Source organism: Schistocerca nitens, chromosome 6 (assembly GCF_023898315.1).
Source record: "Schistocerca nitens isolate TAMUIC-IGC-003100 chromosome 6, iqSchNite1.1, whole genome shotgun sequence".
NCBI classification, from domain to species: Eukaryota; Metazoa; Arthropoda; class Insecta; order Orthoptera; family Acrididae; genus Schistocerca; species Schistocerca nitens.
In genome coordinates, this window is record NC_064619.1 from 244977082 (window position 1) to 244994037 (window position 16956).

At 37.9% G+C, this 16956-nt stretch overlaps 1 protein-coding gene across 3 annotated transcripts in view; it reads left to right on the forward strand.

Moving 5' to 3' along the window:
- The window catches only part of LOC126262214 (uncharacterized), a 31264-nt gene extending 23729 nt beyond the window's left edge, over window positions 1-7535 (forward strand). For all 3 annotated transcript variants that reach the window (XM_049958649.1, XM_049958648.1, XM_049958647.1), the window contains 2 exons: window positions 5459-5619; window positions 7207-7535. In XM_049958649.1, the coding sequence (XP_049814606.1) occupies window positions 5459-5619; window positions 7207-7338 (293 nt within the window). In that variant the 3' untranslated portion in view covers window positions 7339-7535. The remainder of the gene's footprint in view (window positions 1-5458; window positions 5620-7206) is intronic.
- The last annotated feature ends 9421 nt before the right edge of the window (window positions 7536-16956 follow it).

Here is a 16956-nt window from a genome sequence, read left to right on the forward strand (position 1 = left end):
GATGTAATCAGATCAAGAAACCACACCAGTCTTGGGTATTATTTGCGTTAACAGCCTTTTCAGTATTAGATAATGACATTTCGATTTTTCATGTAGCAAAACGTTTGACGAACTTTCATGAGGTAATAGACACTTTCGCTGAAAGGAAAGCATGCTATGTAAAGCTGTGGCAAAAGTAGAGAGAAAAAAAATGCTAGGAGCTAAGGATTGAAGAAATGTGTAATTTCTTGCTTATCTCTTGTTTTGTTTTTGGATTTATGTATCCTATATTTAATTTTATGTCACAAAAAACAGCAAGTTATTAGCTAATAGGCAACGAAGAGTGCAAATGTTTATGAAGAGTTCTTGTTCTCCCGATTACAAATAATCCCGTCCGCTGTTAATTGCGAGGTGTTCTTTTTTTTAAAAAGGAGGGGCAGGCTGTCAAACAGGCAGACTGGGAGCAGGAGAGGCACCACAGGAAATTTCAATTTCCACTGTCCTGAATATAGTTTGATGGCATCAGTTACAAAATATACACATTTCAATTCCACAGAGTGAAATACAGTGACGTGCGGTAGAAGAATGCTTTATGAAGAGGCGTGGCACTACACTTTGGCATACTTACGACCAAATAATATGCCTTACATTTCCTCGAACACACATTCTATGTTTCAGCCTTTTCAGAAAGATGTGCATTACAAGATGAACATATTTTTTAAAATTCGTTTTTTTATAGTATTGATCCGGTTCGCAAATTTCATAGATCCGGGGCTGATGCGCAGAGCAATCTGAGTTACAGTGGGTAGTCTCGACATGACCCGTGTTTAATGAGTTTGCTGTTTCCCATTCATTTACTCTCATGTTAAATGAAAACAAAATGAATTTCTGTGGCCGGGAGCTGTCAAGTGAATTAAAATACATTCACATAATTACGGAAGGCTAAAATATGTCATTAGTTTCAGATTTCATTTCCACCTTTCTGACAGTCAAGCATTAATCGCCTTGCAGAACAATGAAGTTATTTTTGTCTGTTTGCTAAAGAAATTTGACTTTTATTAACCTTTTCCACAGAGGCAGTCAATCTATTTGAAACAAATCTTTTATTCCACAGTACTGGGTAGTTTCAACTGTTTGCTGCATTTCAAGTGCACGTTTTCATTTTGTAGCATGTTTTGCATTATGCCATAATAAAGAACCAAACATGATGTAATACAGTACTGGTGCTCCAATAAAGCTTACATCCCGAAAACCACACTGAAAAGCTTAATGTCAGGTCGAGGTCTACTTCATTGGGAATCTGGACATACGAATGTGCACTTAAAGTATGCACTTTAAATGTGCACATTTTAATATGGTTCACGAAATTCCGATGCTCTGGGGGTATCCTGTGATGTCTTGTTTCTTTTATGAAATAATGTATGATCTTTCAATGTTTTACATGTACGTACATACGGGCTTCCTACGTCATGATAGCTGCGCAAGTGCGGTGTCACCTGTTATCTGTGCTCTCTGGCAACTGCTGAAATGAACCTATTTCTAACAGGTTGCGGGAAAATATTGCGAATGGTGGCTTGAAAAGCGTTACTTTCATAGTAAATATCCTTTCACATAAGTTGAACTATGTGCAAGAATGTACCATAAAAATCACAGAGTGTTTGACTCTCATTTAAAAATCAACTCTTTGATGACGATCCATTTAGAAGAATTTTGAACCCTGAGGATCAGACATTTATGTCATTATTAAAAATTTTACTGGCACATTTGTGTGATATATCTTAAAGTGTAACACGCACAAAAAAGATTGACATTAATGCGAAAGCTTAGCTTCTCTTGCAGCTTATTAATCTTAGAAACCAATATTATATGTGAAAGCTTTGCTTTTCTTGTAGCAGCACTATGCATATTAATTTAAACTCTTAACTTTCCATGTTTGGGTGTTCGTGCTATTTAACAGTGATGTTGCTGTTGGCTAACTACATCACGTGTCCTATGCTCTGAATATCCGCTGTCTTTGGTTGGCGAGATCACGTGACATGAGCTATGACTGGTTTACAAAAGTGCATCGCAATCTCGATTTCAATGATTCGGAAAGTAACCTGCAGTGTTTGGTGGAATTCCAATGTATACTTTCGTAATTCGAAAATACGAAGTGTATGTGTTGCTGCACATCAAAGATATTTCCAAAACGTGTCTTTTTCCCTGAGTTTCGTTTTCTAAAGTGCCGGGAAAGTTTACGCCCGTGTGTAAAACCGTAACCATTCACAGGATTGATAAGGGAAAATATACTGTCACTTAACATGGAAAAAGCGTGTTTTCACCTGGGAGAAAATGTATTTTTAACCGGTAAATCGGGGAAAAACCTGGGATTTTTTTTTTTTCCTTGTCCGCGTATACACCCTGTGATGGTGTCCAGCGGCACAACTGTTCTCGAACAGTATGGGTATGTTTTCCTTACTCATTTGTATTAACTTGAAATTTTCTACATTTAGAGCTAGCTGCCATACATCACACCAACCAGAAACTTTGTCTAGGTTATCACGTTATCCTCCTACAATCACTCAACACCACTACCTTCCCATACACCACAGCATCATCAGCAAACAGGCACTGACTGCTGCTTACTCTGTCCACCATATAATTTACGTACATGACAATAACAGTAGCTCTGTTACACTTCTCTGGGGACACCTGACAATACCCTTGCCTCTGATGAACACTCACTGTCGAGGAAAAAAATACTGAGTCCTGTTGGTTACTGGTTTTATGAGTTTTAGGAATTGTGTACAGTTTTTGTGCCCAAGGTGTGAGGAGCTAGACAGACTTCAGTATGTAGTTTTGGAAAGAGATTTGAGAAGAGACTGAAGCTCATGGTAAGACTTTTGAAATTGAGTCACTCCAGTAGGGCATTTAAGTGGTGCATTGGAGAGCTGCTGGAGGTCCTCCACAAGATCACTATGGTTCATAATAACAGTGATGGAGTTACTGTGTACAGAGAGAGAAAAGGATTAGTTTTGGGGTGGTTAGTACTAGATGAGTGGGGTGCAGAAGAATGAGTAGCAGCAGAGAATAGTTCTCAAAATAATACCTCTCCCACCCACTCCAAAATGGATTTTGACCACCTGTAGTCTCCTTATCTTTCCTTAGGCCACTCTTGCACATAATCCCCCCCCTCCCCCTTACCACTTCCGTCATATGTCTCGTATCTCTATGGAAGACTAACTTGCAACATCTATCGCATACATTCTCCAATCATCTCCTGTTTTAGCCCAGCTTCAAGCATTCCATACACCATAAAGTGTGGAGCCCACTTTCAAAGTGGCAACGTCATGTACTACACTGCACAGCTATCTGTGTAGGTACAACTATGAGCAAATGATCTACCTGGATTAACATTACTCAAGATTACACATTCATGGAGCATACTGCACAACATAACAGTTTTGACTTAAACAGCCACTCCATTACTCATGCTGTATTAATTCTAATCTCAGCACCAACTTCTATGAATTAGGCAGGTGAACACACTCCCTGCAAAAGAGCCATTATTCCCACAACACATCCTGGATGTCTCAGGTAGTCTGTCAAGCACTTGTCTCGAACCCCTCTCCTGTTTTCAACCCATTCCATTGACCTGCTCCCAAACCAACCTATCAGTGCACTTCTTACTCCACCCTAAACCCCTCTACCCGCCCCATTGGATCATTCACCTTTCTGCTCCATTCACCATTCCACATCTCTTCCATTTCATTCACCTCAGTCAGGATCACTTCTTGCCCCAGTCAGATGACAGCGTTGTCTTAGGAAACAACACTGTACGTTTGAGAGAGAGGGGGGGGGGGGGGGAGGAGATCATGAAGCAATGTTTTAGCCTTCCTAAATGGCTGATGCCTGTCCACAACTAAGCACATCTTCTATATTCTAGTTTAAATTTATCCTTATATACGTATAACAGTAAATCCTGGCTTGCCTGTCAGTGCATACTGGCTTTTGTTTTGTTATTTAACTGTTGAACAGTATATTTCACAGTAAGTTTTTAGAACCAGTATTGTATTCTTTGGTGTAGATGTCTGAAGAGTGCTGATAACTGCATGTAGAATATCCTAATCCCACAATTAGAATCATTGTAGAAAATATGTAATTTTGAAACATTTCAATTATAATATGTGCAGGGAGGAAACTCCCAGTGTGAATGAGTGTGATACTTAGGATCATGTTAGAATGTAATGGTAGGCAGGATGCCGATAATAAGTGTGTGTGTGTACAATTTTTGAATTGGCAGTAGGTCACAAGATATTGGCGAACAATTGCAATAATGTGAGAAGCACCCTCATACTGTGTAGAATGCATAGTTATTAAAATACCTTATGTTTTTAATAATTTGTGTTACTGTTGACTTTAAAATCACAATTTTTCTTCTGTGAAATGATCTCAGCGTGATGGATTCTTGCAAAGTGCAGAACCAAGTTTGCCATATTTGTTACCACAGGAGTAAAACCTTTATACTAAAAACAATGGGTAAAACTTCTATGTCTCACAAGATTTCTGACATTTACTTGATTTCTATCTGGGTTTGACTTCAGACTAGCGGTTGTAGGAGATTCCACAGGCTAGGCTTGTAACCCAAAGCTCTTGTATTTTAGTTCACAAAATAGATGTAGTTACAGGTATTCAGAGGTATTATGAAGAAAATGGAGGCCTAACTGTCTGTGTGTGTGTCTGTATCCAATGACTGACTAAAAGCTTTCATTTGAGCACATCACAAATGGTGATGGGTAAATAGGATTATTTTATTTGTATGTTTTCATGAAGATGAAAACTCGGATGTATCTATTTATGAGAAACCTGTTGTTGTTCGATAATCATTCAGTAGTCTGATAAAAGGGGACCATGTACTTTGACACGACCTGGTACCTTAGATCCGAACATCATTTACTGCATTAGGTATGTGGAAGGTTACAGTGTCAGAATGCCTAACGTGTGTTAAAAAATTCTGGACTAACATTTATTTTAGATATATTGTAAAATTGTAGAGCTATGTTCTATTTTTGTTTACTACTTAAACAGAATCTGCACTTCATGTGCATACTATTTTCTGTTGTTGCAGGTGCTGCCTATAGTGAAAAATTTTTTTACCAGTCTTATCCCTTGCATTCCAATATCATACGAAACCTTTTTTGCACTTTAAAGATAGACCACAACTCTCAAACAACTAGGCAATGTGCTTTACCTTGAATTGGTTCCACATTTGAATAACTCTGGCTGCAAAGAGAAAGCATTTCTGGTGTAAATTGTAGCTACTATGTAATGTAGAAAGACAGACAAGAAGAAGATACAGGCTTTTAAGGTTATTCAAAGATATGGACACTTTACTATAAACATTACATATTTTATGTTATCATTTGCCTATCATATCAAAACAACTTGTAATACAGGTAACATAAAAAAAATGTGCATTAAAAAGTGATATAATTTACAGATACCTTTAAGAGCACAGAGACAGTGAAAGAAGAAGATCTGGATACAGTGGCTCCACATGTTGGCAGTGCGTGGAGGAGGGTTGGCAGACTGCTGAATTTCAGTGATGGTGAACTAGATCAGTTCAAGATAGATTATAAAACTGAAAGTGGCATGAAAGAGGTAAATAGAGTCCATAAATGTAAGCTTATCTTAAGTCATTTTTTATGGTATAGATGAACATGTTTGCATGAAATGAAAATGTTGGCTTGGTTGCCAAGACAGTGTAGTGGGAAATAAGAGCAACCCCACTGAAATGTGAAAGTTATGAATTAATTTTGTTTTACTGTTGACGGGGTCATTTATTATCTCATGAATAGATAGCCAAAGAAGGTGTTACCATTTCCAAAACCTTCAGCCATGGCTAATTCACTCTTAATATTATTACATCTCATTGCAGATGTTATCAAGTTAATGTGGTTAAGCAGTAAATCTTTTCTCAGAAGTTACCTTTTTTATAGCAGAGTCCTCAAGTTTCATCTGTGCTAGCTAGTCAATAATTGAACACTCTCTGCCAGGAAAGTAGACTGTGATAAGATTTATATCACAAGTACATTTTGTTAGCCAGTCTGAGGTGTACTTTCAGAAAAGTTTACTAACTACAGCATCCAGTGTGAATCAAAATGCAGTGAGAGAGGCACAATTGTTGATGACCATCCATTAATTCACATCATTTGCGAGATTTAAGACACCACCTTAAAAATGTGGTACGATGTAAATATATTACAGATACATAACTTCATCTCTCAGATACATTTTCAATGTGATCAGCCATCTGAGCATTTTGCTGAATTAGCAAACTTTGTTGGAAGCCACAACCTATGCCACTTGGATTCCATGTGAAAACTAATGTGCAAAAGTCGTGAATTACCGAATTGAAAATATTCCCTTTATATCCCCTCTGGATTTCATAGCTTTGGAAGAGTGTAATGTTACTGGTATTGTCATTTGCATGCCCTGGCCTCCTTTTCCCATCCCCTAAATATAAGAAAATTATGTATCTGTATCAAATTGTTGCCCCAGCGACTGGATATTCAGTTGTAAAGACAAACTTAAGTTTCTTGTGTGTCAATTTGTACATATGTATACGTAATTTAATTTTATGATGTGATGTGTCTGTCTTAGCCATACGCAAAATAAATGTTGTCCCAGTCAAGTCCAGGTCATCTTTTACCAACTGCATCATTTCTGTGCTATGAATGACTCATACTCCTGCCTCACAGTAATCCTTGATGTTCAATCATTTTGAACACTGTTCCTTATTGTTTTATTCTTAGCAACTGCAATGGCAAATAATCTTAGGCAGATGTAGTTTTCTGGCATCTTATTGATGGTAGGAATATCAACTTTATATCTCCAATGTCAGTTTTCCTTTCAGGCTTTTTCTTCCAAATATTCAGTTTTGCCAAGAAGTAAAAGGCGCACTGCCATTACATAACAGCTTTTAACCTATTGAATAAATGTGTGCACAGTGGATTTAACAGAGTACATCATGTTAGTGGAAACTCTTGGCCTGAATACAAAAATTTGCTTTGAGGGATGTTTGCACACCTTTCTTATGTACAATATATTCCTCCTCCTCCTCCTCCTCCCTCTCCCCCCCTCCCCCTCCACCACCACCACCACCACCACCACCAACAACAACAACAACAAAGTAACAAATTTTTTAATACGTCTCTATAACACAAAATTTCATCTTTTGTCTTCCAGGTTATATATCAGATGTTACTTGCTTGGAAAAGAGAAATGAGTAGTAATGCAACGCGCGGCATTCTGTGCAGAACTTTGTGGTCTGCACATGAGTATGATGCAGCAGAAAAACTAGTTCCGGACATAAATTGAAAGTATCCTGCACTGTTCCAAAGGATGAAAAGAAGAGTATGTTTGTGAATGAATGTGCAAGAAGATGAATATTTTTATTGTCCACTTTTATGTGTGGTGTATGTGTTTGTACAGTCAACTTAATTTTTGTACTAAACATAGTTAATTTGATTTGTATTATAACCAAATATCACAATAAAATTCAAAACATTTTTAAATATGTTTTAATGTTCTTCCATCACCAATTGCAGGAATAAAATCTTCGGCAATGTAACTGAAAATTTTGTAAGTTATTTAATAAAATCGGTTAAGTCTGAGGACTCAGTAGCCTAATCAAACTAGAATTCTGAAGAAAGTTGCTATACACAGACTTCTTGTCAATTTACTTGCTCACTTGGCATTGTGTTAGGCTTAAGGAAGAAAAGTGGAACGTCTTTGTTGGAGATACATTATGTCGATGTAATTCAATGGACAAAATTTTCAACATTGTTAGTTTTACTTGTGGATGTTCTTCGGCATTGAATTTTAGTGAAAATTCCACTATTTCAACAGAGAACCTGCCTGTCATGATTTGGTGCTGATGCTGTCTGTTGGTGAGATATCTCAGGTGCATGGTAATTTCATAGTGAGATGTGGTTTTTGCAGACACTTGGGTCATAGACATATGCCAATAAAAGATGACACAAACAGGTCATCAGGTTGGATGCCGAATTTGATACCACTAAACACCTTCGAACTTCCCTGGTCGTGTTGAGTTTGTAGGCAGTTTGGTTTTAGTACAGCCTCTGTCAGACCCCAGTCCTCAGTGTACCCAGTACAGTGTCACTTATCAGTTTTTCAGTTGTGTGGACGTGGATGACATCTTCAATTAATTTGTCAGTTCTGTGGATGCAGACTGCTTCTTTCATATGTTCTTCCCTGAAAGATAACTCAATAGGAGACTTTTATTGTTTCATTAAGTTATCCGCCTGGTCCTTCTCCAAGAGTGCTTGGTAATTGCTAATTCTGTCCAGTGGCCTTTGTTTACATCTCTTGTGTCATTAAGTGTGGCACGTTTGACCCATTAAAAAATGTGCTCTGGTACAGGCCATCGATAACACTGTGCTTTCTGAGAATGGGATTGTGCATAACAACATCCAGAAGGGTACAGATGCAAAAAGCAAGAATCACACATTGTTTCACACAAAATATTGTGAAACATGCACTATATTGGAAAAGCACATTTTTATACTTCTGAAATTGCAGGATATTTATCTGAATAATATGGCTAACTAATTGCAGCCTCTATATTAGCTTCTTCATTACCAGTTATAGTCCTTTTACAGTTTTTACTTTGGAGTTCATGTAAGTAAGTTGCCATGGTCGTGTTATTGCCGACTGTTAGACATTGTGTTCTTAAATTAGTAAATTTGAAAAGCAATGATAGTTCTTTACTTGTTTTGGGAACATGAGTTCTCATAACCTTTGATTATCAGGAGGAGGAAGGAGGGGGGCAAAAGTATGAACCATACTCATTTGTCTTCACACAATGACATGTGAATACTAAAGCAGAACAAAAAACAATTTTGCTAATATTACTAAGACAGGCCAATTTCTTTTAAAAGACACTGTTTTAAACACATTTATCTACACGTACTATACATATGCATATAAATGCCAGCTAAATACACAGTGAGCTCCATTTCCATTTGGACAGCTTGTGTAAAATTTCAGATTACAAGGCTATCTCCTGGCTAGTTGTGGTGATAAAATCCTTGAAGTTTCAGTAACAGTTGTGTAGGTCAAAGTGCTAGCATCACTTCAGCTGCTGTCCTTGCTGTGAATGTAGCACTATGTCTGACACTTATCGAAAAATGTCGGTGGAGCCGTGAGACAACATCAAGTTCTGTGTTAAGTTTCCAGTTTGTGGGAAAGAATTCGTCAAATTCGACCCGAATAGAGAGAGGCAGGTTCCTGGTTGCTCCTCCATTACAACTCGTTGCTCTTTCACGATAATGCTCTGATCCACAAAGTGAAGATCCTGCACAAGTTTTTGGCTAGCTAAAAGATCACAGTCCAGGATTAACCACTGTATTTGTTGGATTTGGCCCCAGCCAACTTCTGGTTATTCTCCTAATTGAAGCTGGCAGTGAAAGGCCACCATTATGACACAATTAAGGACATTCAAAAAAACTGCACCGCAGTACTAAATGCAGTTCCAAAGAAATGACTACAGTAACTGTTTCAAAATACTTTTGAAGCGATTTCAGCTGTGTGTTGATTCAGGGGGAGACTATTTTGGATAAATAATTATTTTGTGACTCTTATTGTTCATAGTCACAGTCCTAATGGAACTGAGACACACTGTGTACATCGTACAATGTGAAGATTTCTCCCCCATGAATTATGGGCCTTGTCGTGATAGGGTGGCCTGCATGCCTCATTGATACAGAGAGCTGTACTGTAGATTCCACCAGAGTGGAGGGGTATCTGTCGAGAGATGAGACAAACGTGTGTTTCCTGAAGGGGGGCAGAAGCCTTTCCAGTTGATGCAGGGCCAGCAGTGTGGATGATTGACTAATCCGGCCTTGTAACATAACCAGCTTGGTACTGTGAACAGTTGAAAGCAAGGGGCAACTACAGTCTTTTTTGTCCCCCCCCCCCCCCCCCCCCCAAAGGGCAAGCAACTTTTCTGTATGATTAAATGATGGTGGCATCAGTTTATGTAAAATATTCCAGAGATAAAATAGTCCCCCACTCGGATCACTGGTTGGGACTACTCAGGAGGATGACGTCACCAAGAAAAACAAAACTAACACTCCATGAGCCGGAGTGTGGAATGTTACATTCCTTAATTGGGTAGGTAGGTTAGAAAAGTTGAAAAGGGAAATAGGTTGAGGTTAAATATAGTGGATGTTGTGGCACACAACACAAATGAACACTGGCTTTTATAATCTGTTTATTGGTAGGCTAAGGCACACGATGGCACAATGTTCAATGTATGAAACAGCGTCAGGAGCCCAACAACATCAAAATCATGAAGACTGCACAATAAGTAGCAATTTATAGCATGGCATAGACTGAAGGTGAGAGGCTCACATCAGCATGGATATTGATGTGTAGACATCACTGAGGTTGGTGGTGGAAGTTTTAAGTTGGCTTGCACAGCCGGTGTTGTAATCTAGTGCTGGAGACTAATGGTGGAGCCTCTGGTGTCAATCCCCACATCATAGCTGGTGAGCCTTAGCTCAGTACATCGAGTAACATACGTGGTGCAGTCAGTTGCACGTGTGGCCGGCACAGCATATGGATCTCAAGGAGGGCAGATGGTGAAAGGTCTTGGTAACTATGGGTTTACCACAGTGGAAATTAAGAAAGTTTGTTGGCAGGGTGAACAGGACTTCTGGTCAGGTGAGGACAGTGCTACAAATACAGGATCAAGTAGGGGTAACGCAGGAGTAGGTCTAATAAGGAATAAGAAAACTGGAATGCAAGTAAGCTACTGTGAACAGCATAGTGAAAGCATTATTGTAGCCAAGACAGACCCAAAGCCAACACCCACCACAGCAGTACAAGTTTATATGCCAACTAACTATGCAGGTGTGGAAGAGAATGCAAAATTTTTGATGAAATAAAAGAAATTATACAGATAGTTAAGAAAGAGGTAAAGTTTGATTGTGAAAGGGTTTGGAATTCGGTTATAGGAAGAGGAGGAGAAAGGCAAAAAATAGTAGAGGAATGTGGCCTGGGGAAAAGGAATGAAAGAGGAAGCCACTTGGTAGAATTTTGCACCGAGCATAATTTGATCATTCCTAAAACTTGATTTAAGAACCATGAAAGATCGTTATATATGTGTAATAGACCTGGAAAATATGGAAGATTTCAGATTATATAAAAGGCAGAGATTCTGGAACCACATTTTAAACTGTAAAACATTTTCAGTGGCAAATGGGGACTCAGACCACAATTTATTGTTTACGAACTGTAGATTAAAACTGAAGAAATTGCAGAAAGGTAGGTAATTAAGAAGATGGGACCAGGATAAGTTGAAAGAACCAGAAGTTGTTGAGTTTCAGATGGAGCATTAGGCAACAATTGACTGAAGAGAAATGAATACTGTAATTAACAAATGGGTAGCTTGGAGAGACGAAATAGTGAAGGTGGCAGAGGATGATACAAGTAAAAAGACAAGTTCTAGTAGAAATCCTCATATATCATAAGAGAAATTGGATTTAATTTATGAAGATGAAAACATAAAAAATGAAGCACGCAAAAGGGAATACAAATGTGTAAAAGAATGAGATTGACTGCAAGTGCAATATAGGCTAATAAGGTGTGGCTGGAGTAAAAATGTAAGGATGTATACTTATATACTGGATGAACATTAATAAAACTGACAAACTGCTGGGTGGATTCCTGACTGGAAATAGAGGAAAAAAGATCCTATGAACATTTGTCCGGAAATGCATCATTGCCATGGTAGGTGGGCTGGCAAATTAAAGTTTCTCTAACGTGTCATGTATTGCACACTGCACGATTGACGCTTCATACAGTAAACAATAGAATGGTCTGGTATTAATGTTGGGAACAAGCTGAGACAGTGTTGTGTGCGGCCAAGCAGATGGAAATGTTCGAGGGGCAGCATGACTGTGCCAAACCAAGTACCCTCGCAAACCTCAACCACATCACACAATATTTCAAGCTGTCTTTGGGCATTTGTGTAGACGTAGGTCCTTTCAGATGGACAAATATGCAGGGAGGTGCTGGATTGTGTGTGCACAAGACTTGAAGGACCAGATTTTACAACTGCCGTAGAACCTGCTTCTCAAAATCTGGTGCACACACAGTCTGCTGTCTTCCTGTGCGTTTGTATGTCTAAAAGGACCAAAGGTCGCATGATCCCACAAGCTCCCGAAAAGGTCTTGAAATGCTATGTGATATGGTTAATATTTCTGAGGGTACTTGTCTTTGTAGAGCCGTTTTCATCTGCTTGCCCGTACACAAACATAAGCTTATTCACAACATGAATGGCAACAATGCACCTCTGAACACATGTTCGTAGGATCTTTTTTCCTCCATTTCCAGTCAGAAATCTGTCCCTGTAGTCTGTCCATTTTCATTAATGTTCACCCTGTAAAAGAAAGGGGAAAGATAAAGACCATTTGCAGAAAAATTAGAGAGACCTTTTAAGAAAGCGGAAGCAGCTGTATGAATATTGAGAGCTCAAATGGAAAACCAGTACTAAGTGATGAAGGGGAAGCTGATAGGTAGGAGGAGTAGAGGGAATGTACAACGGAAGTGAACTTCAAGGCAATATTATAGAAAGGAAAGAAATTGCAGATGAAGATGAGTACAAGCTAAATACCCCCAGACTTTATAATGTTACAATTACCACAGCTCCTCAAACCATTTTATAATATTCCACTGCTTCTGGGTATAAACCTGAATACTTAACTTTCATTTATGTTTCTCATCTAATGGATGTCAAGGAAATGAATAATCAACTCTCTATGAATCGTGCCTTGTATTTTATTCAGTATATTTGGTGAAGTTGACACATTGAAATTACTTTTTCACTAATTTGTTTCGACAAAAATGTTCACCAAAATCTCACGTAGTTCTAGCACGAAACTGGTCTAAACTGATGTAATACTATTACATGACTGACTGGTGTAATAGTGAGGCCATGCTGACACAACATGGCTACCACCACTTATCATTATATAATGTTGAATAGGTATTTGTGGAGATTATGGAAATTGATTAATAAAAATTGCTTGAATAATTAGAAAAATTGACAGGAAAGAATAGTTGAAAGAAATTTGAAGGTAATTTATGTATCTGCACGCAATCCTGTGTGAACTTTAACTGATACCAACATCAACAGACCTTCAATATCAATACATTCCAGGTCAATATTCATAATTTTCATTACGTACTGCTTCACATAATTTCATTGTGTTTAGTCTTTATCATGACAATGTTGATGCAGGATCACTCCTCTGGATATCACATAAGTTGTTCTTGTCTTCTCCAAACCACCTGATGCAGCAGGATGTAGGGAGAAAATGATCGACAGATGGGATTGTATGCCTTAAATGTGCGAATAACTGTTGCTTTTCTAATAACTGTTTATAACATTTTTAATGTATGATTGAGATATACATTTTTAATAATGCTTGTACAATGGGTCCAAGCGAACGTCCGAACACTACCACTTATTGAAACAAAAAGGTGAAGATACAGGAATTAATTAATTGAAGAGCATAGTTCTTATTTTGTTTCAGACAGGTAGTGAATGATGTATCAAAACAACTCATTAATTTACCTTGGGGGGGGGGGTGTTTATATTAAAATAAAATTAAAGAAAAATAAAAATAAAAGATTCAATACAATTGTCCCACACTGTGGACTGATGTCATACAGAGGTGCACCGTGTCTGAGTTTTTCCCTTTTTGAAAGTTGAAAATCCTGGCCTTTATTTTTGGTCATTGGAGTTATCCTGAATGGTTATCAATTTATACGGGGATATCAGCTTCTTTTAACACATACACATATCAGTTTTCTCTCCTAGGAAAGTGCTTGCTGTAACTGCAAAGTCCTATTGTTATTAGTCAGCATCTGCACAGTGTTTAGCTTGCTAAGGATGCGCATGTGGTCCATTGTCCCTTATAATCACAGTTCGTGCTCACATGTTCAGTATGAGGCAAGAGTGTCTTGCATTTACAGTAGCTTTCACTGCACAAATTTGTGAAGCTCATGTTCAGCGGCGTGATCCTTTGGGAAATCTTTGATGCGTTGACAACTGATTTCCTTATCAGCGGCTCGAGGAATTTATTTCACCTCGTCGCTCCCACTTATTCAGTGGGGAGACCAGCCATACATCTGATATCCATCAACAAGGTAAGTTCATTGCCGCTTTTATGACATAGTCGAGCACAGAAAATTCATGCTACATGAAGTATTGCCAATTTTAGTTTACCACATGCACACCCACGTAATTTTTTAACACACGTGCACGTAATACTCTGCAGCACGATTTCGTACATTTTTGCTCTTTGTTTTTTAGCGTCTTTCATACAATTGCGTTACATAAAGTTCATGTAGTGTTCTTTCCATGTAATACACACATAACATAAAAAAATACAATTACAAAATACACGTATCCTATTCATTTGCTCACATGCCATTATGGTGGTTTATATACATTATAGTCTGTAACATATTCTCTCCCCTTTTTATGGATAGGATCATTACTTGTCATTTTGTTTTAGTACATTTGTTGCATGAAGAGATTCCAATTACGTGGGTACACATTTTTTACTTTAATTTGGGTATACATGCTTCATATAACATTCATACAATAATAGATTCTGTTTTCATTTATAGCATAAATTGACATACATTTCATTTCAATTTACAGTGACTTCTTGTTGGAGCATATTTATCAATTCAAAAGAATCAAAGAAGTAAACAATAGTTGTTACAATAAATACTATGCGCCGCTCAGATAACTATGCATGGCCACACCTCACTAGCATTCTCCAGGAATGATCTACACTTACGGGGTTGAGGAAATTCTGCGGAGAGGCATTTATGTGCGCAGCTATGTCTCGTTAATAGACTTAACTGTGATCCCAAGAACAAAATTGTTTGTTGTTTCTAAGTGCAACTCAAATCTGATGATATCAATCATATCAAATTCTTATTCAGTGTTTAAAAGTGCAGCTCAGTACTTACTTGTTATCTACACTGAATAAAGGATAACCGCCTCATGTGCTGAGGTTTACAGAGTTGTATCATCAGTACGATATGTTACCTATAATGAGCGTAAAACAATGTTTACATAAGTAACAAAAGTATGTAAAAATTTCAATGTAATTCAGGTGTTTGACACTTTCATGGGTAGTGGACGCTTGCAGTAATTAGGTTTCAACCCCTTAATTATTTGGTAGTACTCAACCTTAGTTCAGGACAGTGATATGTGACGTCCTGCAACTGTTTTCTTCTTCACATACTTTCACACTATCTCATTCATATGTATCATAAACTTACAACTATATTCACTTGGTGTGTGGTTTTTTTCTTATGTTTATATAGTACCTAAAACACTTCAAGCATTTGTCTTTCTTTGCTTTAGAGCATGTCGATGCAGCATTTCCTGGAAGAAAAAACTTAATACTAACTTAAAACTAAATCTTCATAGATAAGTGTATAGTGGCTCGGTGGCTACTAATACCTTTTTCATACATCCAACCATGTATTCATTCACTTCAGTGTGCCGTCATGCTTTCACAAAACTTATTTAATGTCATGTGTACATCTCTACTCACCTTATGAATCTGAAAGATAAAGTGTATTAGAAGTTTGGTGTGACCTTTTATTCAGTTTTCCATTTATACTGTACTCACTTGTTTACCTGCAGCAAGACTTTTCTCGTCCATCAAGTATAATTAGTGTGTGCACTTTCAGTACTTAAATTTGTAAAAATTGTGCATATATAGATATGACGTGTATTGTAGCGTAGCTTACGTAAATATCTCTTAGTTTAGTGTCCCTTTCCTGTATACAGAATCCCTTAGCTTATCCTTGTGTTTGTGTGTATTGTGTAGATAGTCGCAGTTGTAGTGTAGACTCTCTCTTAATTTCTATGTCCCTGTTTATTCAATAGGCTTTACAAATGTTTGTGCGGGTTGTAACTCATCAGGTTTGTTTGTTTTGGGTGCTCCAGCACTTCCAGTTGTGTGTCTGGCACGCACGCGCTTGTGGTTTGTTGACTAGCTTGCTTCCTAATGCGCACGTGCTGTGTCGTTCTGTTACCACTTGCGTCGCGGAGAGTTGTGTATTGCATTGCACACTACCATATGTTTCACAGGTTCATTTATTTGTTCACAACTGGGCTACGAGCAAGGTAAAGTTTTGTATTTAGAGTATCATCATGTAGACACTTAAAATTCTTCCTTGTTACAGCCACTCATCGTTCACACATTCGACATACAAGAAAAAAACAACTAACAACATAAATTCTGGAATGTGACTTTCCAGCATCCTAAATCTAATATTATTATATGTATATACAAATTAGAGGATATACAGCCCTTCTTAAATATGTAAACATTCTCAAAAAAGTCTTTGTGTGGGTAAAGGCCCTTGTCTTTACCCATATTCATGTGTACCAATCTGTATGCTCCTAGGTAGGGGATTTTAGTAACTATGTGTGTTCTGGTGCATAGTAGTTGCCACTTACGGTACAGTTTTCCTAAATAAAATTGTGTTGTATGTTTCGGCTTTATGTCATAAATTCCTTTCCTGTATTTAGCCCAGATTTCAAGGTTGATTACTGCTTGTCGTATTTTATCCTCCAGTGATAATATCAGTTTCGGTACCTTGGGCAAAGGTTTCTCCCACTCGTCTACTTGTTTGCAATTGAACGTCAGCTCATTTGGTGTAAATCCAATTGATGTATGGGGAAAGTTGCTAACAACTTGTAAGAAGGGAGTGACATATTCAATCCACTTGGTATGCAAGGATATAGGTCCTCACAAACCTGTTGAATTCCTTAAACATCCTTTCTGTGGGGGATGCTTCGAAATGAAATGTGGATACTAAAATGTGTTTGATTTGGTTGGAATCTACAAACTCTTTCCATTTACACCCAAC